General features: G+C 37.0%; 1 protein-coding gene across 4 annotated transcripts in view; it reads right to left on the bottom strand.

Moving 5' to 3' along the window:
- Positions 1-25,643, bottom strand: part of BLVRA (biliverdin reductase A) — a 162,991-nt gene that overhangs the window by 51,993 nt on the left and 85,355 nt on the right. For all 4 annotated transcript variants that reach the window (XM_045827547.1, XM_045827548.1, XM_045827549.1 and 1 more), the window contains one exon: positions 8,844-8,941. In XM_045827547.1, coding sequence (XP_045683503.1) covers positions 8,844-8,941 — 98 coding nt within the window. The remainder of the gene's footprint in view (positions 1-8,843; positions 8,942-25,643) is intronic.

Below are 25,643 nucleotides of genomic sequence, written 5' to 3'. Positions count from 1 at the left end.
TGACAAATTCTTGCCCACTGCCATACATTCTCTGTATGCTCTCAGATGCTCTCACAGATTCATATTCACAGATGCTCTCATTTACTCTTCACTAGTGGACTCTAGTGAACTGTTCTGTGTTTTGGCTGCAAGACCTATCTGGTTTTAGGAGAAACAGGATGAGGCTACCAGCTTCTTTGCCCCCATCTTGCATCTCTGATGTTTTTCTCATAATCAGATTGGAGTTATGGGTTTATAAAAAGGTACTGAGCCATTTTTATCACATCGTATAAAGGGTAAGTGCTATTAACATGACTTGTTACTATATCATGTTCACTTGGCTCAGGTCCTGTCTGGCTTTTCCAGTGTAAATTTAAGTCTTTTCCCCTTGTTTCCATTGGAAGAAAGTGACTACATTCAGAACATTGTTTTTCCTAAAAATAACGGCCTTTTGTCTGGTAGATTAGTCCACATTCCAGTTTGTTTGATCTTGTAATTTGGTGTCTCCTTTATCCCTATATTTCCTGTGAAATGAAACTTTAATTTACATTTTAATTATATGGTCAATGCTATATGCATTTAGCAATCATTTGATCAGGATGGTAATAGCAGAACTATGTATTGTTCAGTGACTTTTTTTGTAATTAGCAAGAAATATGTGGGACATATGCTGCAATCTCGTACTTTGTCCATGGACATCTGTTGCATGACATATATCATAGAAAGGTGATGCCCTCAAAATTCCTCAATCATTCCAATACTCATTCATCCAGCTATACATTCACAAAACATCAACTGGATGTCTACTAAGTTTTAGAAGGTGTTTAGGTTTACCTAGTGGAACTAAGGAGGGGAAAGATTACCTCTATCCTACAGGAGCGCAGGCCACTGCTAAAGAAGACATCATGAGTTTCAATAAAGTGTGGCTGGCCTACATTGTTGATAAAAATAAGGTGCTTTCTTTTCTTTTTCTTTTTTCTTCTTCAAGTACAGTTGTCTCCATTTTCAACCCACCATGCCCCACCCACACCAACTATCCCTGCCTCCCACTCTCAAATCTACCCCTTTTGGCTTTGCCCATGTGTCCTTTATAAATGTTCCTTAATAACTTTTCATCTATTTCCCCCATGATACCTCCCCTCTGTTTACTGCAAGTTTGTTCTTTATTTCAGTATCTCTGGATATATTTTGCTTGCTTGTTTGTTTTGTTGATTAGGTTCCACTTAAAGGTGAGATCATATGGTATTTGTCTTTCACTTCCAGCCTTATTTCACTTAGCATAATGCACTCCAGTTCCATCCACACTGTCAAGAAGGGTAGGAGCTCGTTCTTTCTTTTTGCTGCATACTACTCCATTGTGTAAATGTACTATAGCTTTTTTATCCACTCATTAACTGGTGGGCATTAGGTTGCTTCTAATACTTGGCTATCGTGTATCTTGTGCTGCTATCAACATTGGGGTGCATATGTTCTTTTCAATGGATTTTTCGGGATTCTTAGGGTATAATTGCAGCAGTGGTATTTCTGGGTCAAATGTCAGTTCCATTTTTACTTTTTTCCACAGTGGCTGCACCAGTCTGCATTCCCACCAACTGTGCACTAGGGTTCTCTTTTCTCCACAACCTCTCCAGCATTTGTTTGTTGATTTCTTTATGACGTCATTCTGAGAGTGTGAAGTGGTATCTCCTTGTGGTTTTAATTTGCATCTCTCTGATGGCTAGTGATGCTGAGCATCCTTTCATAAATCCTGAGCCCTCTCTATGTCCTCCTTAAAGAAATGTCTGTTCAGGTCCTCTGGCTATTTTTTAATTGGGTTGTTTGTCTTCCTGTAGAGGAGTCGTGTTAGTACTTTATGTATTTTGGAGAATAAACCATTGTATGAAGTATCACTTGCAAATATGTTTTCCCATATGGCTGGCTCTATTTTCATTTTGCTGATGTTTACTTTAGCTGTGCAGAAGCTTTTTATTTTGACAAAGGTCCATTTGTTTACCCTTTCCTTAATGTCTCTTGCTCTAGGGGACATATCGGTGAACATTTTTCTGTGTAGTATACCTGAGATTTTCCTGCCCATATTCTCCTCTAGGATTTTTATGCTTTTGCGAGTTACATTTAAGTCATTTATCCACCTTGAATTTATTTTTCTGTATGGTATTAAGTTGGTGATCGAGTTTCATTTTTTGCATGTAGCATTGCAGATCTCCCAACACCATTTGTTGGAGAGGCTGTTTTACTCAATTTAATGCTTCTGCCCCCTTTGTCCAATATTAATTTACCATAGAGACTTGGGTTTACTTCACGGCCCTCTATTCTGTTCCATTGCTCTATGTGTGTATTTTTGTGCCAGTACCAACCTGTTTTGATTACAGTGGCCTTATAATATAGTTTGATATGAGGTATTGTGATCCCTCCTACTTTGTTCTTTCTCAAAATTGCAGCAGCTATTCAAATTATGTAAGGTTCCATATAAATTTTTGAAATGTTTGTTCTGTATCTATTGACATATGTCATTGGTATTTTAATAGGGATTTGTTGAATCTATAAATAGCTTTGGGTAATGTACATTTTAATGGCGTTCATTCTTTTAATCCATGAAAATGGTATATGCTTCCATTTATTGGTGTCTTCCTTAATTTCTTTTTTAAGTGTTGTATAGTTTTCTGAGTACAGGCCTTTCAACTCCTTGGTAAGATTTACTCCTGGGTATTCCATTTTTCTTTTTATTACAGCAAAAGTGTTTTCCTAATTTCTTATTCTGACCTTTTATAGCTGGTATATAAAAATGCCTTCAATTTCTAAATACGGACTTTGAATCCCACTGTTTTGTTAAATTCATTTATTAAGTCAAGTAGTTTTTTACCCTCCTTTCCAATTTGAATGTCTTTCATTTCTTTTTCTTATCCGATTACTGTGCCTAGGACTTCCAAACTATATTGAATAGAAGTGGTAAAAGCAGACATACTTACCTTGTTCTTGACCTTAGTGGGAAAGTTTACAGATCTTGCTCTTGCAGAATGACACTGGCTATATATTTCTCACATATGACATTTATTATGTTGAGGTATGCTCCCTATACTCCCATTTTGCTGAGTATTTTTATCATAAATGGGTGCTGTACCTTATCGCATGCTTTTTCCACATCTATTTATATGATCATGTAATCTTTGTCTTTACTTTTGTTTAAGTGATATATTAAATTTGTTGATTTGTGAATATTGTACCATCTTTGCATCCCTGAGATGAATCCTGCTTGATCAAAGTATATGATATTTTTACTGTATTATTGAGTACAGTGTATCAATATTTTCTTGAGGAGTTAATGTCTATGTTCATCAGTGACAGTGGCCTGTAGTTTGCTTTCTTTGTTGTATCTTTATCAGGTGTTGGAATTAGGATGATACTTGCTTCATAAAAACAGTTTGGGAGTCTTCCCTCTTCTTGAATTTTTTGGAATAGTCTGAGAAGAATAGGGGATAGTTCTGCCTTAAACATTTCGATAAATTCTCCTGTGAAACCATCAGATCCAGAGCTTTTGTGTGCTGCAAGTTTTTTTTTATTACTGTTTCAATCTTGTGAGCTGTTACCAGTCTGTTCAGGCTTTCTGCTTCTTCATTACGTTTTGAGAAATTATATATTTTTAGAAATATGTCCGTTCACCCTGATTTTCAAATTTCTTAGCATGTGGTTCTTCATAACAATTTCTTACACCCTTTGTATTCTTATGGCATCAGTTGTAATCTCTCCTCTTTCATTTCTGGTTGTTTTTACTTAGGTCCTCTCTCTTGTTTTCTTGATGACTCTGGTAAAAGGCTTGTCAATTTTCTTTACCTTTTTATAGAAACAGCTCCTGGATTTAATAGTACTTTGGATTATTCTTTTAGTCTGTATGTTGTTTAATTGTGCTTGGTTATTTCCTCCCCTCTACTCGCTCTGGGTTTTGTTTGTTGTTTTTCTCCAGTTCTTGGAGTTGTAGGGTTAGACTGTTGATTTGAAATACTTCCATCTTTCTTATGTAGGCCTCTATTGCTATGAACTTTCCTCTCAGGTCTGCCTTTTCTATGTCCCATAAGTTTTGGACTGTTGTGTGGATCCTTTTCATATGTCCAGAAACATTTTGATTTCTTTCTTGATCTCATCCTTAACCCATTCATTGTTCAATAGCATGCTGTTTAAAATTAACCAATTTGAGTGTTTTTGAGTTTTTCCCTTGAGGTTGGTTTCTAGTTTCAGACCATTGTGGTCCAAGAAAATTCTTGATATGATTTCAATTTTCTTGATTTGTTGAGGCTTGTTTTTGTCCTATTATATGGTCTATCTTTGAAAATGAGCCATGTACACTTTAAAACAATGTGTATTTTGCTTCTTTGTGATGAAAGGTTCTCTATATATTAGTTAAGTGCAATTGATCTAGGGCATTGTTCAAGGCCACAATATCCTTGTTGATATTGTGTTCGGAAGATCTATCCATTTTTGACAGTGGGGTGCTAACATCAGCTAGTATAAGTGTGTTGCCATCTATATCTTTCTTGAAGTCCTCCAAGACTTTTCTTATATATTTGGATGCTCCTATGTTAGGTGTATATATGTTTACAATATTCATGTCTTCTTGGTGAAAAATTCCCTTCAGTATTATGAAGATTCCTTCAGTGTCTCTTCATATGGCTTTTGTTTTCAAGTGTATTTTGTCTAAGGAGTGCTACTTCAACTTTTTTTCCTGTCCATTCGCTTGGAATATTTTTTTCTAACCCTTCACTTTCAGTCTGTATAGGTCTTTTTTTTATTTCAGGGTGGGTCTCTTGTAGGCAGTATAACTACGGGCCATGTTTTCTTATCCATTCAGCTGCTCTATTTCTTTTGATTGGAGCATTAAATCCATTAACATTTAAGGTTATTACTGATAGGTACTTATTCATTTCTCCTGTTTGTATGTATGGGCCTCTATCTCTCAGTTTTTCTTCCTCTTCTTATGGCAGTCTCTTTCGGATATCTTGCAGTTTGGTGGAGGTGTATTCTTTCAGCCTTCTTTTGTCTGGGTAACTCCTTATTTTGCCTTCCATTTTAATTGAGAGTCTCACTTGGTAGAGCAGTCATGGTTGCAGGCCTTTACTTTTCATTACTTGGAACATTTTTTGCCATTTTCTCCTGGCTTGCAGTGTGTCTGTTGAGAAATCAGCTGCTAGCCTTATTGAGCTCTTTTGTATGATACTTTTTGTCTCTGCTGCTCTTAAGATTGTGTTTGTCTTTAAAACTTCGCAGGTTAATTATGATGTCTGTTGAGTTGGCTTCTTTTGGTTTATCTTAATTAGGACCCCTCTCTGCTTCTTGAACTTGTTTGGTATTTCCCATCTCCGAGTTTGCAAAGTTTTCTGCAATTATTTTTGGAAACAGACTTTCTATCCCTTGCTAATTTTCATCTCTTTCTAGTATTCCTAGGATTTTAATGTTTCATGTTGTTTTGCAATTCCCTTTATCTTTTTTTTTTTTTTTTTTAGTCTTCTTTCATGCTGCTGGCCTACCTGGGTATTTCTTTCTAGTTTATCTTCCAGCTCACTAATTCAGTCCTTTGCTATATCCACCCTGCTTTTAATCCCTTCTAGTACATTTTTTATTTCAGGAATTATATTCTTTATTTCTTCCTGGTTCTTGTTTATAGTTTCTATTTTGTTTCTCATACTGATGTAGTTTTCACTCAGTTCCTTGTAATTGTCTATAAGTTCCTTGAATATCCTTATAACCATATTTTGAATTCTATATTTGATAGTTTGCTTGCCTCCATTTCATTTAGTTCTGTTAGTGGGGAATCTTTAATTGCTTTCAATTGTAGGCTGTTTTTTGTTGCCCTATTTTAGGTGAGTCTTTTTGTTTGTATCTGCAATACCTGATTCTCTGCTTTGCTAGCTGTATTTGTAGGGTGAACTTCTATGGTAGGAGTTCTGTGGGATTCAGGGGCTCTTTTATATATACTCCTTGTCTGGATGCTCTAGAGTTGTCCTTTCTTCCATTTGTGTCAGCTCTCTTGTTGTTCTTGGGTTTTACCTGTTGGTGGCTCCTTTGTTGGTGGGTTCTCTCATCCAGTGTGTTTAGTGGTATGCACAGCTCCCACCTTATTTGTATGTGACCAGGGGCTGGGCAAAGGTGAAATGGATTAAGACAGTGGCAGTGTATTTTATGTGACTTAAAGTATCTACAAGTACAGAAGAGACAGCAGATCTATGGAGAAGTATAGGAATAACCATGATATTTCACCCAACTAGCCCATTTTTATAAAGGGTGAAAAAGAGATAAGACTCTTGTTAGAGGGAGAAAAGAATGTGAGCTGACTCCAGAAAGCAGAGCGCTTATGTGAGATTAGATGATGAGATAGAGTGAAAGTAAGGGCTGGAAATGTGCAGTGTACAAGAGAGTAAAGTTAACCACAACAGTAATAAAGTACAAGAACACAGTGAAATGGACCAAGACCAGAGAAGGGTGCTGTGTGGGAATTGGAACCACAAAAATATTATAAGAAGTATATGATATGAATAAAAAATTAAGAATTAAATGACCAAGAGTAGTGTGTTGTTGGAATTCGAGTGAAGTAAAGGAAATTAAAATGCAATATGAAAGGGAGAACAAGGAAAACCAGTCAAACAATTAAATCAAAAGAACAAAAGAAAAAAAAACCTCAATGGAAGTACGAGAAATTAAAAAATAACAATAATAACAACAAAAACATAACTAAAAAACTAACAAATAAAATGCAAGTCTGTAGGATGGCAGAGTGAACTTTGTCTCAGTTGTTGGCGATACCCTTCTGATCTCTCTTTGGATCTGTCTTTGTTCCTTTCACAGATCTGGGTCTTTTGTATTACACTTGAAAGAAAAAAAAGCCTCCTGCTGACTTTAAGCCCCCCGAGCAGGTTCTGCTGGTCATCTTGGAAGCTCCAGGCAGAGTTGGGGCTAGTCTCTGTTTTTTTTTTTTTTCCTTTCCTGTGGCTCTGTCTTAGGATATCCATCTGGGTTACAATATTCAGAGGTGTCCAGCCTCTAACCCAAAGCCCTCAGAGCACTAAGCAGACCACACTGTCCATATCCACCTGTCCAGTGGTGCCTTTAATTCGCCTCGTTGTGTCATCCTTTGATTCCGTGAAGTGTATCTAGTGGGAACAACTTGCACCCATCCTCCCTCTTTGCTGGTCTGTGCCCTCTGCACAGGTAAAGTCCCTTCAGGGCTGTTTAGCTCCTCTCTTAAATTAAGTTTTTCTGGGGACTGTAACCCCTAGCCCCTGATGCCCCATTTTGATCAGTCCGTTAGGTGCCCTGATTTGGAGCAAATCGTGTCCCTCCTCCTCCCTCTTCACTGGCCCTGCCACAGCATGAGTGTTCCTTGCACAGTGGCTGAGATCTTTCTTTGCGGGGGAGATTCCCCTTGGTTGCAGCCAGCTGTTCTTAACAAGTGCCTGACTTTTCACACAGCCTGACTCTCTGACCAGTCCTGAGACAATCTGGGTCAGGGTCAGTCACGACTCAACTCTTCTCCCATCTCTAGGTATCAGCCAGCTCCCCAATTTCTCTGGTACTGTCCCAGCAGGCACCCCAACCCAAACAGGAAACACCACCTGAGTGGGCCTCCCATCATGTCTTTATCCCCCCAACAACCTCAAGTATTCAGGTATCTCCTGGTGCAGGACTGGCTCTCCTGCTCTGGCAGAAGAGGGAGCTGAGATGTTACAAACACTGCTCTGGCTCTCCTCCAAAGCTCCTCAGTAGCCACGGTCCTGGCGCAGGTCCCAGGGACCTTCCCATAGGCCTATGCAATCTTCTTACCATCTGTTTTTAAGTCCTCTAAAATCTTTGGCTTCCAAACTTCATATAAGGTGGAATTCCACTGGCTGTTCACTCTTTTCTTCAGAAGATTGGTTAGGTGTCCCAGTTGGATGCACCTAACCCAGTTGGGAGCAACTGGGTTAAGCTCCCACCTACCTTGCTTTCATTCCTGAAATCTTCATAAGGTGTTTTCATTGGTGATTTTCATTATAACTCTTCAGCATGCTTTTTTCATATATTAAATGTTTTCCATAGGAAATGTTGAAAAAAAGGCGTCTGTGATCCAAAATTCATTTAACCAGCTCCTTTCATCCTTCAACATTTTATATAATTCTACTTGCTTCCATAGAGGGACATGTCCAGTTACTATAACAACAAAAAATCTCTGGCATACCAGATGATTCAGAAGAACAAACGTGAACACCAGAAAACATAAGAATTGAATTCAAATTTTCATCTCCCATTTAGTAGTCATGTTACAAGCTTTTTGTCCTGGCATAAATAATTTAACATTTAACATCTGATCTATGGATACCTATCTTTTAGTTACAGAAAATAACTACCTCTAAGGATTTCTAGGAGAATTAAGCAAAATAATATATGAAGTGCATATCAGAGTTCTCAAGTTCCTGGCATATAACAATATAAATGGTGTTGTTAGAATACAACAAAACTACAAAGTATGAATATAAAACAATTAATTAATCTGAGCATTTTTCCATTAGCAATATAAATACCACATGAATAAAACTAAAATAGTATCATGATATTACCATAGGTGAAAACTAATTCATATTTTAATTTGAGTAACAGAAGCTAACAAGTCTCAAACAAAAGTTTGCAAATTCCCTCCCATCCCCCTGCCCTGCTGGTCCTTCACACATCTCCTTATATGTGCCTACATTATTAAGGGAGAAGTGTTGGGATCCTTTTGGGCCAGTAATATACCTGATGGGGTTAAACTTTAAAGGATAAAGATGATTATCATAGAAATCTTAGTGGCAGTACCTCTTAGTAAGGGGTCTGTGTTCTAGACAGACAAAAAGAACATACATTACCTTTCTGCTCAGCTAGCTCCCACAGGTCCTGAGCTGCTTGCCAAGACAGTGTCATGGGATATTCCACAAGGACATGCTTGCCAGCATTAAGAAATTGTCTTTGAAAACAAGAGATACATACAGGGGGGAAAAAAAAACACTTCAAATAACCTTCATTAAAATGCCTTGCCTGACAAAGTACAAAAAATTATAAATGAACAAAAGTCCCTGTGTGTAGATGTGCTATGAGAGTGAGAGAAAAAACAGAGGATGAGGATGAATTGAAAATCACATTATTTTGAACTATACTGTAAAAGAAGCCCTTCTAGTTGCTTAATTTAAACATTAATTTATTCATCTATGAATATATTCAACTAGGTACTTTTTACCAATTATTCTGGAGAAAAAATAAACACACATTAACAACTAAATTACTTGATAACACATGATAGCTATAAATGAAGACTACAAACCCCATGGCAGCTGGCTCTGTCTGAGGCAGTCTGAAAATGTTTCACTAACAACAACTGAACTAACTCTTAAATTATGAGTAAACATTTTCCATGCACAACAGAACAAGCATTTTTCACACTGAGCAGGACATACAGTTGTTTAGGCATTTTGTGGAGCATTGTTCAGTTGATAATAAGAATTACAGCATGGCAGGGGAGTGGGCTATAAGGAGTAGAGAGAAATGGGATCATAATATTACTGGGAACCTGAATGTGAAGGATTTAGAATGCTGTGCTTAGACATTTGAATTTTATTCTCTAGATATTCCACAGTATAAACATTTACAGTTGACTATTGAACAATGCAGTAAGGGCACAAATATTTCCCACACAGCGAAAAATCGGTATACCTTTTGACTCTACAAAAACCTAACTAGTAATTGTTTATTGTTGGCCAGAAGTCTGACAATATAAATGGCTGATTACTATATATTTTGTATTTTATATGAATTATAGACTGTGTTCTTACAAAAAATATAGAAAGAGAAAAAAATGTTTAGTGATATAAGAGGAATGATGGCATAGGCTATCCCCTTTGGTCTCTCCCCTTGAAATTACAATAATTTGAACACCTATATTTCAACAAAGAATTTCCTGCTCAATGCATAAACACATTTGAGAGATCTACACATTGAAACATCTAAAAGTAGGAATGTGGGAACAAAACAGAGACATGAGAAGAGAAAAATGTTGAGCCAGGCCACAGACACAGCCTCACACAGATGGGAGATCACAAAAGGGCTAGCCAGAAGATGGGAAAAATCAGGTTGTGGCTAGTAATCCATTCAGCAGGGAGGAGCAAAGAGTATCAGTGGCGTTAAGTCCAGTCTTTGATGGTTAAGTGAAATGTAGTATGGGTTCAAGAAAGCACACACCAAGGCACATCATAAATATATTACCCAAGATTAAAGATAAGGAGAGAATCTTAAAAGCAGCAAGAGAAAAGGAGGCAGTTACCTACAAAGGAGTTCCCATACGAGTGTCAGCCAATTTCTCAAAAGAAACCTTGCAGGCAAGAAGGGACCGGAAAGAAATATTCAAAGTCACGAAAGACAAGGACCTACATCCAAGATTACTTTATCCAGCAATGCTATCATTTAGAATGGAAGTGCAGATAAAGTGCTTCTCAGATAAGGTAAAGTTAAAGAAGTTCATCATCACCAAGCCCTTATTATATGAAATGTTAAAGGGACTTATCTAAGAAAAAGAAGATGATCAAAAATTATAAACAGTAAAATGACAACAAACTTACAACTTTCAACAACTGAACCAAAAATAAAAACAAAAACTAAGCAAAGAACTAGAACAGGAACAGAATCACAGAAATGGAGATCACAAGGAGGGTCACCAGTGGGTTGGCAGAGGGGGAAAATGGAGGGAAAAGGTACAGGGACTATGAAGAATAATTATTAGGCATAACATAGACAGGGGAAGGTTAAGAATAGTATAGGACAAGAGAGAGAAAATGGTGGAGAGATAGGTGGAAGCAGAGTCTACTTCCACTGCACACAGGTGGAACACCTAGCTGATCTGAGGAATGGAGTGAACAGCCAACGGTATCCCAACATATATGAAGGTTGGAGGCCAAAAATTGTAGAAGACATTGTAAAATCAGATGGTAAGGAGACTGCTTTGGGACGATAAGATCCCTGGGACCAGTGCAGGATTCAGGGTGGCTGCAGCCCCAGGCCCGGACCATGATGGGCCAGCCTCATGATTCTTGGAAGAGAGCCAGGTCAATGGCTCCCTCCCCTGCCAAACAGGGGGGATACTGCAGCACCAGGATGGACCTGGATGCTTGAAGTAGCTGGGGGGAGTAAACACTAAGTGGTAAATGCATAGGGGTGGTTTCCCCCCACTGAGACTGTGGATACTGGCTGGGTCATTACCAAAGAAATTGTGGAGCCAGGTGACACCTAGAGAAGGGAGAATAGTTGGGTTGTGATGGACCCTGACCTGGATACTCTCCAGTCTGGCTGGAAAGGTGGGTTGTGAGAGAGGCTAGGCACCAGTTTGCAATGACAGGCTTGAACAGGAGGAATTTATTTAAAAAATAAATAAATAAATAAAGAGGCTCTTGGTGCCTGTTCAGGGAGTTCTCCTGTAGCAGCTGCCCCCACAAATGCCACAGCCTTGGCCACAGGCCAGCCCCTGCTGCCACAACTTCAGGTTGCCCCTACCCTCCCCCAGGTGGCAGCAGCAGAGGCACACACCCACACCTGTTTGGGCAGCCATGGCCGTACTCCCGCCCACTGTGGCCAAACTGGCTTAATGAGAGGAAGGGGGAGGTAAGCCCCACAGGAGAGCAGCAGGGCTCCTGGAATTAGCAGTCCTCAAAAAGACTTAATTCAGTGGGGGAGTCAAACTACCCTGAAGAGAATTTGACAGACCCTAGCACTTAGGACAGCAAAGAGCAAAAAGGTGTTGTGTGAAATGTGCCTAACTGGTGCACCTCAAGGACAGCACAACTAGTGGACTAAAGATGAAGGCCTGGTGTAGAAGGGCACTGGAGGATAGGCAGTCAACTGAGGAAATGGGCTGGAGGCTGAGCAACTTAGAAGAGTGCAGCCTAGACCTAGTGTCTATCTGGGCAAAACCACAAGAAGGGAGAAAAGTGAAAATGAACCCCCCACAGCCTGCTACAACCAGGAAGACCAGCAGAGCTCTATGCTGGTATAAAGCCAGAAGGAAGCTTTCTTTTTTCTTCCCCCTCTCCCCCACAAGTTGAGACAATGAGACATGGAGGTGTGAAAGTATTACACTCAGACCCAAAGAGGGATCACCACAACAACTGAGAAACTGAGACAAATTTCACTTTGATATTCCAGAGAACTTACAAGTTATTCTTTATTTGTATTATTACTTTTTCATTGACTTCTTTTATTTTATTAGTTTTAATTTCTCTTCTTTCTGTTTAGTTTTCTTTGTCTTGTTTAATTGCACTCTTTGACTCGTTTTCCCTCTCGCTTTCATAGTGTATTCTTAAGTTTCCTCCTTTTGCTTCACTTGTGTTCCAATAGCACTCTACTATAGGTCATGTCCTTCCTATTCTTGTTATTTAGATCACACAGATTCTATCATATGATTTTTCTTCTATTACTGTTATAAATAATTATTGTTCCATACAGTTGTAAAGACTATAACACATCTGGATCTTAACCCACCTCACTGTCTTCTGGAACTTTATTACTGTTGTGGTTAACTCTATTCTCTAGAATACTACACCTATATTCTATCCTTTACTCTCACTATATTTCATAATCTCAACTTGCACAAGCTCACTATTTTCTGGATCTAAATCACAATCCTTCCCCCCTCTAAGAAGAGTCTTATCTTTTCTTCCACCCTTTCAAAAAGTGGCTTGTTGGAGAAATATCATGATTAATACTATACATACCCAAAGTATCTTCAATCTCTTCTCCATGGGTTGGTCTTTAAATCCCATACAATACACTCTTGCTATCTTAATCCATTTTGCCCTCCTCCTCAAACTGATCACATAAACAGTAGGTGGGGACTGTGAACACCAATATACCTGCTGGAAGAGAGAAACCACCAACAGATAATAACAGAACAAGGTGAAGGACTGAATGGAAGCCACATGAACCTCCACAAAGGACCAATTTGAAATTACAACCAAATGGTGGAGATATTACCCAGAACAAACAACAGACAATAGTGAGAGAGAAACCTGAAAACCATGGACAGACAGAAGAATCAGCTAGAACACAACCTGTCCGAACCCACACAACAGAATACAAGACATGGTGGGTGCAGTGACACTCAGTTAACCAGGTGGAGGGAAGGACCCACCAAAGAAAGACCCAACAACAATCAATATCCAAAGACACAGAGACAGCCAACATAAATGACAGCCTAAGACCAGTGAGCTCAGGAGATCAAGGAGACTGCACCACTGAATCTCACAGATCTTTCACCACAGAAGTTCATGCTACAAACCCAGGAAGTCAGAAAAGGTCAACTTAAGAAGCAAAGGCTAACAAGAAGAGTCTCACAAAAAATGGGAAGACAAAGAAATAAACCCCAAACAAAAGGAAGGAGCAGGCCTCAGAAAGAATGCTAAGTGAAATAGAGACAAGTAAACTATCAGATATTGAGTTCAAAGCAATGGTTATAAGGAAGCTCAATGAGCTAACAGAGAATTACCAAAAACTACAGAGAAACTACAATGAACTCACTGCAAACTATATCAACATGAAAAAGGAAACAGAAACTATCAACAAGAGCAAAGAGGAAATGAAGAATGCAATTTCTGAACTGAAGAACACAGCAGAAGAAATCAAATGCAGGTTTGATGAAGCACAGGATGAGATCAGCGAGCTGGAGGACAAAGTAGAAAACAACTGCCAAAAGAGCAAGAAGAGGAAAAGAGACTCAGAAGGAATGAAGAGGTGTTAAGGGAACTGCAGGACAACATGATATGTAATAATATCCATATAATAGGGATACCAGAAGGAGAAGAGGAAGGGATAGAAAACCTGTTTGAAAAAGTAATGATAGAAAACTTCCCTAATTTGATGAGAGAAAAAGTCACACAAATCCAGAAAACACAGAGTCCCAATCAAGAGGAACCCAAACAGGCTCACTTCAAGACACATCATAATTAAAATGGCAAAATACCAAGACAAAGACAGAATCTTAAAGGTGGCATGGGAGAAACAGGAAGCAACATACAAGGAAGATCTGGTAAGACAAGCAGCTGACTTCTCAATGGAAACACTCAAAGCCAAAAGGGAATGACAAGAAATATTCCAGGTAATAAAAAACAAAGGCCTGTAATCGAGACTACTCTACCTACCCAACAAGGCTCTCAATTAAAATGGGAGGCCAAATATGGAGTTTCCCAGGCAAAAGAAGCCTCAAAGAATACAGTTCCTGGAAACTAGCTTGGCCAGAGATGCTAAAGTGTCTACTTTAAGAACTGGAAGAAAAAAAGTGAGAGAGAGAGGAACACAGGGATGAACAAATGACAATGACTAAGTACCTATCAATAATAACCTTAAATATAAATGGATTAAATGCTCCAAACAAAAGAAACAGAAGACCTGAGTGGATAAGAAAGCATGACACAGACATATGCTGCCTACAAGAAACCTACCTCAGAACAAAAGACCTACACAGACTGAAATTAAGAGCTGGAAACAAATATTCCAAGCAAATGGACAGGAAAAAAAGAAGCCTGGGTAGAAATACTCCCATGAGACAAAATAGATTTCAAAAAAAAAAGAGCCATAAAAAGAGATCCAGAAAGTCACTTCATAATATTCAAAGGAAGAATTCACCAAGAAGACATAAATATTGTAAACATATATGCACCCAACATAGGAGCACCCAAATACAGAAAGGAAATCTTGGAGGATTTCAAGAAAGACACTGAAAGCAACACAATTATAGTAGGGGATTTTAACACCCTACTGTCAAAGAACTGACGTTCCAAACAAAATAACAACAAAGATATTCAGCATTGAACAATTTCCTAGATGAAATGGATTTAACTTATATAGAAAGAGCATTTCGTCCCAAAGAAGCAAAATATACATTCTTTTCAAGTGCAAATGGAACATTTTTAAAGACCACATGATAAGACACAAAAAAAGCCTCAAAAAATTCATGAAGATTGAAATCAAATCAAGCATACTCTCTGACCACAAGGGACTGAAACCAGAAACCAACCTCAGGGAAAAAAAACTCAGAAACACTCAAATTCATGGAGATTGAATAGCATGCTACTCAACAATGAATGGGTCAAGAATGAGATCAAGAAAGAAATCAAAAAGTTTCTGGATAAAAATAAAACTGAATTCACAATGATCCAAAACTATGGGACACAGCAAAAGCAGTAATGAGGGGAAAGTTCATGTGATACCGGTCTACCTAAAAAAGATAACATTCCAAATAAACAACCTAACCTACATATACAAGAACTGAAAAAACAACAATAAAGACAGTCCAGAGTACAGAGAATAAAGGAAATAGCCAAGATCAGAGCAGAATTAAATGACATAGAAACTAAAAGCACAGTTCTAAGGATCAATAAATCCAGGAAATGGTTCATAGAAAAGATAATATTGATAAGCCTTTAAGCAGGCTCATCAAGAAAAAGAGATGACCAAATAAACACAATCAGAAATGAAAGGGGAGAGAACACACACAGAAATACAATGGATTGTAAGAAATTACTATGAAGAATTATTGCCAAATAATTTGAAAACCTAGGTGAAATGGACAGATTTCTAGGAAAATATAATGTTCCAAAACTGAATGAAGAGTCAGTAGAAAGCCTGAACAGACCAGTAACAGCTGATGAAATTGAAGCAGTAATCAAAAAACTTCCAGCACAGGAAAGCCACGGACTTGATGGTTTCATAGGAGAATTTTACAAAATATCTAAGGAACAGCTAACCCCTATTCCCAAGAGGCTATTCCAAAACACCCAAGAAGATGGAAGACTCCAAAACTCTTTTTATGAATCCAGCATCATTCTAATGCCAAAACCATATAAAGACATAACAAGGGAAGGAAACTTCAGGCCAATATCACTGATGAACATAGACATTAAAATACCCCCCGAAATATTGGCAAACCTCATCCAGCTGACATTTAAAGGATCACAGAACATGATCAAGTGGGATTCATCCCAGGGATGCAAGGATGATACAATATTCACAAGTCAATAAACATAATACATCACATAAACAAAATGAAATACAAAACTCACATGATCATATCAATAGATGCGCAAAAAGCATTTGATAAGCTAGAGCACCCATTTATGATCAAATCACTCAGAAAAGTGGGAACAGAGAGAGTATTCCTCCACCTAATAAAGGCCATATACGAGAGACCTACAGCCAACATCATACTCAAATAGGCAAAAACTAAAAGCTTTTCCCCAAAGATAAGGATGCTTGTTTTCACCATCCCTATTCAACACAGTATTGGAAATCCTAGCCACAGTAGACAAGACAAAGAAATAAAAGGCATCCAAATTGGAAAGAAGGAAGCAAAACTGTCATCATTTGCAGATGACTTGACAGTGTACATAGAAAATCCTACATACTCCTCAAAAACCTACTCGACCTAGTAAGTGAATTTAGCAAGACAGCAGGATACAAAGTCAATATTCAGAAATCAAAGGTATTTTTGTACACCAACAATGAAATATCAGAAACAGAAATCAGAGAAAAAAATCCTATTTACTACAACAACAAGAAAAATAAAGTACCTTGAAATAAACCTTACCAAGGAGTTAAAAGACCTGTACTCAGAAAACTATACAACACTGAAGAAAGATATTAAGGAAGACACAAAGAAATGGAAGCATGTCCCATGCTCATGGATTGGAAGAATTAACATCATCAAAATGGCCATACTACCCCCAAAAATTTATAGATTCAACATAATCCTTATTAAAGTACCAATGACATATTTCACAGATATAAAACAAACACTTCTAAAATTTATATGGAACCATAAATGACCCCGAAAAGCTACAGCAATTTTGAGAAAGAAGAACAAGGTGGGAGGGATCACAATACCTTATATCAAACTGTATACAAGTCCACAGTAGTCAAAACGGTCTGGTACTGGCATAAGAACAGACACATAGACCAATGGAACAGAAATAAATCCAAGTCTCTATGGTCAATTAATATTTGACAAAGGCAGCAGAAGCATAAAATGGAGAAAAAATAGCCTCTTCAACAAATGGTGTTGGGAGATCTGGACAGCTACATGGAAAAACAAAATGAAAGTCAAACACCAAGTTACACCATATACAAAAAGAATTTCAAGGTGAATAAAACTGTTAAATTTAAGATGTGACACCATAAAAATCCTAGAGGAGAACATAGGCAGGAAAATCTCAGGTATACCACACAGCAATATTTTCACTGATATGTCCCTAAAGAAAGGGACATAAAGGAAAAAAATAAACAAATGGGGTCTCAGCAAATAAAAAAGTTTCTGCTCAGCTAAAGAAAACTGCATTAAAATGAAAAGAGAACCAACTATATGGGAAAATATATTTGCCAATGATACCTCGGAGAAGGGTTTGATCTCCAAAATATATAAGGAATTCACACAACTCCACTCCAGGAAGACAAAAAAAAACAATAAAGTTATGGCCAAAAGACTTGAACAGATACTTCTGCAAGGATATACAGCAGGCCTAGAGACATATGAAAAGATACTAAGCTTCATTAGCCATGAGAGAGATGCAAATTAAAACCACAATGAGATGCCACTTCACACCAGTAAGAATGGTCATCATAAACAAATCAACAAATAACAAGTGTTGGAGAGGATGTGGAGAAAAGGGAATCCTAGTGCAGTGTTGGTGGGAATGCAGACTGGTGCAGCCACTGTGGAAAACGTTATGTAATTTCCTCAGAAAACTATAAACGGAACTGCCTTCTGACCCCACCATTCCACTGCTGTGATTATATCCTAAGAACCCTGAAACACCAACTCTAAAGAACCTATGCACCCCAGTGTTCACTGAGGCACAATTTACATTAGCCAATTGGTGGGAGCAACCTAAGCGTCCATCAGTAAATGAATGGATCAAAAAACTATGGTACATTTACACAATGGAATACTAAGCAGCAGAGAAAGAAAGAGCTCCTACCCTTTGCGACAGCATGGATGAACCTGGAGGGCATTATGCTAAGTGATGTAAGCCAGGCAACGAGGGACAAATACCATATGATCTCACCTTCAAGTGGAACCTAATCAACAAAACAAACAAACAAGCAAAATATAACCAGAGACATTGAAATTAAGAACAATCTAACAGTAATCAGAGGGGAGGAGGGGGATAATAAGGGCAAGGGAGGAAGAGTTTTCATGAACAATGGACACATGGATAAAACCAAGGTGGGGTGGAAGCAGGGGAGGGAGAGGGAGATGGCTGTATGGTGGAGGGAGTAGTGGGATGTAAATTCAGACAACTGTTCTTGAACAATAATAAAAGAACTTTAAAAAGTAAAAATTTTAATTCTGAACAATACAAAAAAGAGTAATATAGGAAATTGAGAAGCCAACGGACTTACATGTACAATCCATAGATATTAAGTGCTGGGAGGGAATACTGGAGGGGGAGTTGTACAGGGCAGAGGATGATAAATGGCAGAAAAAGTTGGGACAACTATAATAGCATAATCAATAAAATATACTTAAAAAGAGCAATATAAGAATAGTGAGTATACAAGAAGAGACAAAGAAAGAGAAAGAGCTATTTCAAACAAATAATTGATAAGAACTTCTCAAGCCTATAGAATGAGTCAGATTCTCAAATCCAGAAGCAGAGGGACTATAAAATTACCTCTATCCAAGCAGACCTTTTCCAAGGCACAATGTATTAAAACTGTGGTCAATTAATGACAGAAAAAAAAAAAAAGACTTCTCAAGGTATCTAGGGGGAAAGAATAAAAAAGAAAGTAACCTTTAAAGGAAACTCTATGAGGTTATAATAGGACTTTTCAGCAGAAACTCTACAGTCAAGAGTGTGTGGAACCACATATTCAAACTACTGAAAGAAATTACCAGCCAAGAATGATATATCCATCAAAGTTATCTTTCAAATGTGAAGGAAAAATACTTTTACAGACATTAAGATGCTGACTGAATTTATCACCAAGAAACCTCCACTGAAGAAAATACTCAAAAAGTCACAAAATGAGGAATCAGATCACCAACAAATATATGACATAAAAAGGGATGATTTTTGACAGCAAAAACACAAAAGGGTTGGTAGTCAGAGTCAGAATTTGCAAAGAATGAAGATCAGTCTCATTCCAAAGGAAAAAGGACTACTGTACATATAACATTTTCTTTTTTATAAGCCTAATGGTAAACACACACACAAAATGAAACAAATAACTCAAAATAACAGTAACCATAAGAAAGAAACACGGCATACCACCAAATGAAAACAACACACAGAAACACAAAGAATAGCAACCAATGAAGGCACAGAGTGACCAGAAACAAACAAACAAAAAATACCAAACACATAGATTTATAAGAAGCACTCGTATATCAATAATTACCCTAAATGTTTATGTACTGAATTCACCAATGAATATAAGGAAACAAACTAGCAGCCTGGAAACAAACTAACAAACATATGTGACCTTCAAAAGACACATCCAAGCTGCAAACATAAAGAGACTTAATGTGAAAGGGTAAAAAATGACTCTCCACGCAAATAGCATCCACAAAAAGTAGCTATAGCCATACTTACATCTGACAAATAGATCTCAAGATAATAAAGGTAAAAATAGACAAAGATGGACACTTCATAATGATAAAGGGGACACTACACCAAGAAGACATAATACTTCTCAATATATATGCATTCAATATGGGATCATTAAAATATGTAAAGCAACTACAAACAGGAATAAAGGGAGAAACAGACAAAAACCACATCATAGTAGGAAACCTAAATAATCAATTGACAGCTATAGACAGATCTTCCAAACAGAGAATCAATAAATACATACAGAAATGACACATTAGAGCAAAGAGACATAACTGACATTTATAGAGCCTTTCATCTCAGAATGCCAGATTATACATTCTTTTACAGTGCACACAGAACATTTTCAAAAATAGACCTTATACTGCATCACCGTCTCAACAAATTCAAGAAGACTGAAACACAGCAAGACTGTGGACACAATGCTTTCAAATTAAAAATCAACTACAAAAAGGAAGTAAAGAAGTACAGAAATATATCAAGTTTAAACAACTTAATATTAAAAATGACTTGGTCAAAGAAGAAGTTAAAAGTGAGATCAAGAGATACATAAAGACAAGTGAGGACAATATGATATATCAAAACTTCTGGGTTGCAGCAAATGCAGTAATAAGAGGGAAATTTATATCATTACAGGTCTATCTCAAGAAACAAGAGAAATCCCAAGTAAGTAACTGAATATTACATTTTAAAGAACAAGAAAAAGTAAAACAAAGGGAAGTCAAAGTTAGTAGAAGAAAGGAAAAAGAAAAATCAGAGCAAAATCACATGAAATAGAAAACAAAGGCTGTACAAAAAAGTAATAAGAGTGAAGAGTTGGTTCCTTGAAATTATTAATAAAATTGACAAACCACTGGCTAGACTCGCTAAGAAAAATAACAGAGGAAAAACTCATATAAACAAAATCAGAAACGAAAAAGGAGAAGCTACTCCAGACATCAAATATATTATCTAGTAAAGGATCATTCTAGAACACTATGAAAGACTATATGCCACCAGATTGACATTTTAAATTTTTAGGGAAAAAGTTCCTAGAAACATAGAACCTTTCCAAACTGAATCATGGTGAATTAGATAATATAAATAAGCCAATCAAAAGTTAGGAAATTGAAACAACCATCAAAAACCTCCAAAAATAGAAGTCCAGAACCAGATGGCTTCACTAGTGAATTCTACCATTCTAAGATTTGATACCTATCTTTCACAAACTCTTTAAAAAAAATGAAGAAAAGGTAGTAATTCCTAACACATTTTATGAGGGCCAGATAACCCTGATTCAAATGTCTACAAAGATAACACAAGAAAAGAAAATCACATACCACCATTTCTGATGAATATAGATACAAAAATCCTAAACAAAACATTAGCAAGTCAAATACAATACAATGCAAAAAATAACATCACAATCAAGTGGGGTGCAAACTGATCAATGTAATATACCACATTAACAAAACAAAGGATAAAAAACACAATCTTATCACTAGATGTAGAAGAAGCATTTGATAAGATACCACATCCATTAAGAATTAAAACGCTCAATGAAGTGAGTATAGAAGAAAAGCACCTCAACGTGTATTTGCCAACAATACACTGGACATGGGTTTAATCTCCAAAATATATGAAGAATTTATATGACTCAGCACCAGGAAGACAAACAATCCAATTTAAATAAAGGGCAAAGGACCTGAACAGACACTTTCCAAGGAGAACCTACAGATGGCCCACAGACAGATGAAAAAACACTCAACAGCACTAGCCATCAGAGACATGCAAATTAAATCCACAATGAAATATCAACCTCATACCTGACAAAATGGCTATCATTAATAAATCGACAAACAACAAATACTGGAGAGGATGTGGACAAAAGGGCACCCTGGTTGGTAGAAATGTAGACTGGTGAAGCCTCTATTTAAAATAGTATGAAATTTCCTCAAAAAATTAAAAATGGAACTGACTTTTAACCCAGCGATTCCACTGCTGGGAATATCCCCCTAAAATCCCAAAACACCAATTCAAAAGAATTTATGCACACCCATGTTCATAGCAGCACTATTATAACCAAGATTTGGAAACAGCCTAAGTGCTAATCAGTAGATGAGTGGATACAAGAACTGTGGTACATTTACGCAACGGAATACTACCCAGCAAGAAAAGGGAATTCCTACCTTTGGTGACAGCATGGATGAAACTGGAGACAATTATGCTAAGTGAAATAAGCTAGTCAGTGAAAGAGAAATACATTGTGATCTCAACTTTTAAGAGGAGCCTAATGAACAAAATAAACCAATGAGCAAAACAGAACCAAAGCACTGAATCATGGAACAGAATGACAGCTGTAAACGGAGAAGGGGAAAGTGGGGACTGACTGAAAAGTGAAGGGATTAGTCAAAGAACATATATGAAGGACCCATGGACATGATCAAGGGTGTGGACACTGACTATGGAAGTGGGGGGCAGGCTGGGTGATGGGGGAGTGAAGGGGAAAACATGGGACAACGGTAACAGCATAAACAATAAAATATTTTAAAAAGATAAAAAGTACCTCAACATAATAAAGATCATATATAATAAACCCTCTGCTAATATCATGTCCAATGGTGAAATACTGAAACCTTTTCCTCCAAAATCAGGTACGAGACAAAGATGCCCACTCTCACCACTCTTATTCAACATAGTTTTGAAAGTCTTAGCCACAGAAATGAGGCAAGAGAAAGAATTAAAAAGCATCCAAACTGGGAATGAAAAAGTAAGTGTCACTTTCTGCAGGTAACATGATTTTGTATATAGAAAACTGTAAAGAGTCCTACAAAAAATTATTAGAAGCAATAAAGAAATACAGTAAAGTTATAGGATACAAAATCAATGTACAAATTCCTCTGATGTCTTGTATACTATGAAATTTCAGGAAAAGAAATGCAAAAAAATTCCTTTTGCAATTGCAACCGAAAGAATAAAACACCTAGGAATAAACTTTACGCAAGACATGAATGACTCACGTACTAAAAACTACAAAGCATTATTACAAGAGATTAAAAAAGATACAATGAGCCCTAGCTGGATATTTGGTTAGAGTAGTGTCCGAAAACACCAAGGTTTTAGGTTTGATCATTGGTCAGGGCACATACAAGAATCACCCAACAAATGCATGAATGAGTGGAACAATCAATCCCTGTTTCCTCTCTCTCCTTCATTCCTCTCTGTCATTCCTCTCTCTTTAAAATATTTTTTTTTAGAAAAGACACAATGAAATGAAAAGATATCCCATGATCATGGATTGCAAGAATCAACACAGTTAAAGTGGCCATATTACCCAAAGCCATATATATTTTTAATGCACTCTCTAAAAAGATCTCAATATCATTTTAAAAAGTAGAACAAAAAATCATGAAATCTGTACCGCAACCACAACAGACCCTGAATAACCACAGCAATCCTGAGAAAAAAGAACAAAGCCAGAGGTATCATAGTGCCTGACTTCAAATTATGCTACAGAGCTATGACAATCAAAATAGCATGGTTATTAGCAGAAAAACAGACACAGAGATCAATGGAACAGAACCGAGAGCCCAGAAATAAAATCACATGTATATGGGCAAATAATTTTTGACAAAGGAGCAAAAAACACAAATGGAGGAAAGAAAACCTCTTTAATAAATCATGCTGGGAAAACTGGAAAGCCACATGCAGAAGAATAAAACTACTCTCCAGTCTGTCACCATGAACAAAAATTAAATCATAATGGATCAAAAAGCTAAATATAAGATCTGAAACAATAAGTTAGATACACAGAAAAAAACATAGGTATTAAACTTATGGATCTTGGTCACAGAACATTTTATGAATTAGACTCTAAAAGCAAAGGAAGTAAAAACCAAAATAAATACATGGGACTATGTTAAACTAAAGAGCTTCTGCACAGCAAAAGAAACTGACAACCAAACAAAAGGCAATAACTGAACAGACGATATTTGCCAACAACAGCTCCAACAAGGGGTTAATATCCAAACTATACAGAGTTCATACAACTCAACATAAACAATCTAATTAAGAAATAGGCAGACCTCAACAGACACCTCATGAAAGAAGACATACAAAAGGCCAACAGATATGTGAAAAGATGTTCAACTTCACTAGCTACTAGGGAAATACAAACCAAAACTACCATGAGGTACCACCTCTCACCTGTTAGAATGGCTAAAATCAATAAGACACATAATAACAAATGTTAGAGAGGTTGTGGAGTAAAAGGAACCCTCACTGACTACCAGCAGGAATGTAGGTGGATACAGCCACTATGGAAAAACAGTATGGTAGTCCCTCAAAATATTAAGAATAGAATCACCATATGACCTAACAATGTCTCTTCTGGGTATCTATCTGAAAAACCTAAAAATATTTATTCACAAAGATATATGCACCCTGCCCTGGCTGGTGTGGCTCAGTGGATTGAGGCCTGGGCTGCGAAGCAAAGGGTCACTAGTTCAATTCCTGATCAGGGCACATGCCTGCATTGTGCACCAGGACCCGAGTAGAGGAGTGTGCAAGAGGCCACCACCCATTGATGTTTCTCTCCCTCTTTTTTTTCCTCTTCCCCTCTCTCTAAAAATAAATAAATAAAATCTTTTTAAAAAGATACATGTACTCTTATGTTCATTATAGCATTACTCAAAGTGGCGAAGATATGGAGACAACAAAAGTGTCCTTCAACAGAGGACTGGAAAAAGAAGATGTGGTCCATGTATACTATAGAATACTTACTCATCCATAAGAAAGGATGAAATACTTTAATTTGTGGCAACATGGCTGAACCTTGAGAATATTATGCTAAGGAGAATAAGTCAGTGAGAAAAAGTTAAGAACCATATGATTTCACTCATATGTGGGTATAAAATTGAAACTCATAGGCACAGACAACAGTATGGTAGTTACCAGAGGGAACGGTGTGGGGTGTTAGTAAAGGGTAATGGGGGACAAATACATGGCAATGAAAGATTATTTGACTCTGTGTGAGTGGTATACAATGCAATATATAGATCACATATCATAGAAACATATACTTGAAACCTATATGATCTTATTAATCAATGCCACTCCAATAAATTTAATTAAAAATATTAAGAACATCATAGGAAAAAGAAAATACCTTACAGTATTTTACTGTGTTTATTGACACTGTTTATGTTGTTTGTTTACAAGATAAATCATAAATCATCTGTCACTACCTACATCAATATTGCCAGACATGATAAAAAGTATTATAGATGTTATATATATTACAAATACTAGCCATCAAAAATGGAAGTCTAATGTGAAAACAAAATTCATATTTATTTAAAAGTGTAATGATTCAAGCATTGATAATGAAGCAGCAGCAATATGATTGGTTTATGGTATACTAATATAATTGGTGCAGCTGCTTCATGAGAGCCTCAGCTATGCTAATGAATAAATTATTATAAAATTTCTATGTCTATACTGCAGTAGTCTTATTCATAATACAGTATTAGAAACACTCTTACATTGTTTAATCACTTAGCTGTGACAATAGGCTGATAGGCAGTTTCTCCAATTATGAGCGAGGTATACTGCACAGTAATGTAGTTCTTTGAAAGCAGTTATAAAACAGTAATGATGACAATATGAATTTGATATTAAATATCATTTACATTATGTTTAGGTAAGAAAAGTCTATCCATGTGCATACAAATCATACAAGTTCTACATAATGAATATTTAAGTGATAATTATGATAGCAGAAACAAAGTAAGTCTCATACAGTTCTTGCCAAATAGTTACTAGATTTTTACAAGAAGACACACATACAAACAAATAAGATCATTTACTGCATAACATGATGGTTATTTACTATTAAGTAGAAGTGGATCATCATAAGAATCTTCATCCTTATCATCTTCACATTGAGTACACTGAGAATGAGGAAGAAGAGAGGTTGGTTGTGTTTCAAGGGTGGTGAGGTAGAGGATGTAGAAAGGGAGGCAGGAGAGGCATTGTTATTTTTGC

The sequence above is a fragment of the Phyllostomus hastatus genome, unplaced genomic scaffold, assembly GCF_019186645.2.
Source record: "Phyllostomus hastatus isolate PE091 unplaced genomic scaffold, TTU_PhHast_1.1 phas_scaffold_78, whole genome shotgun sequence".
Classification (NCBI taxonomy): domain Eukaryota; kingdom Metazoa; phylum Chordata; class Mammalia; order Chiroptera; family Phyllostomidae; genus Phyllostomus; species Phyllostomus hastatus.
This window is presented reverse-complemented; position numbering and strand designations above follow the sequence as displayed.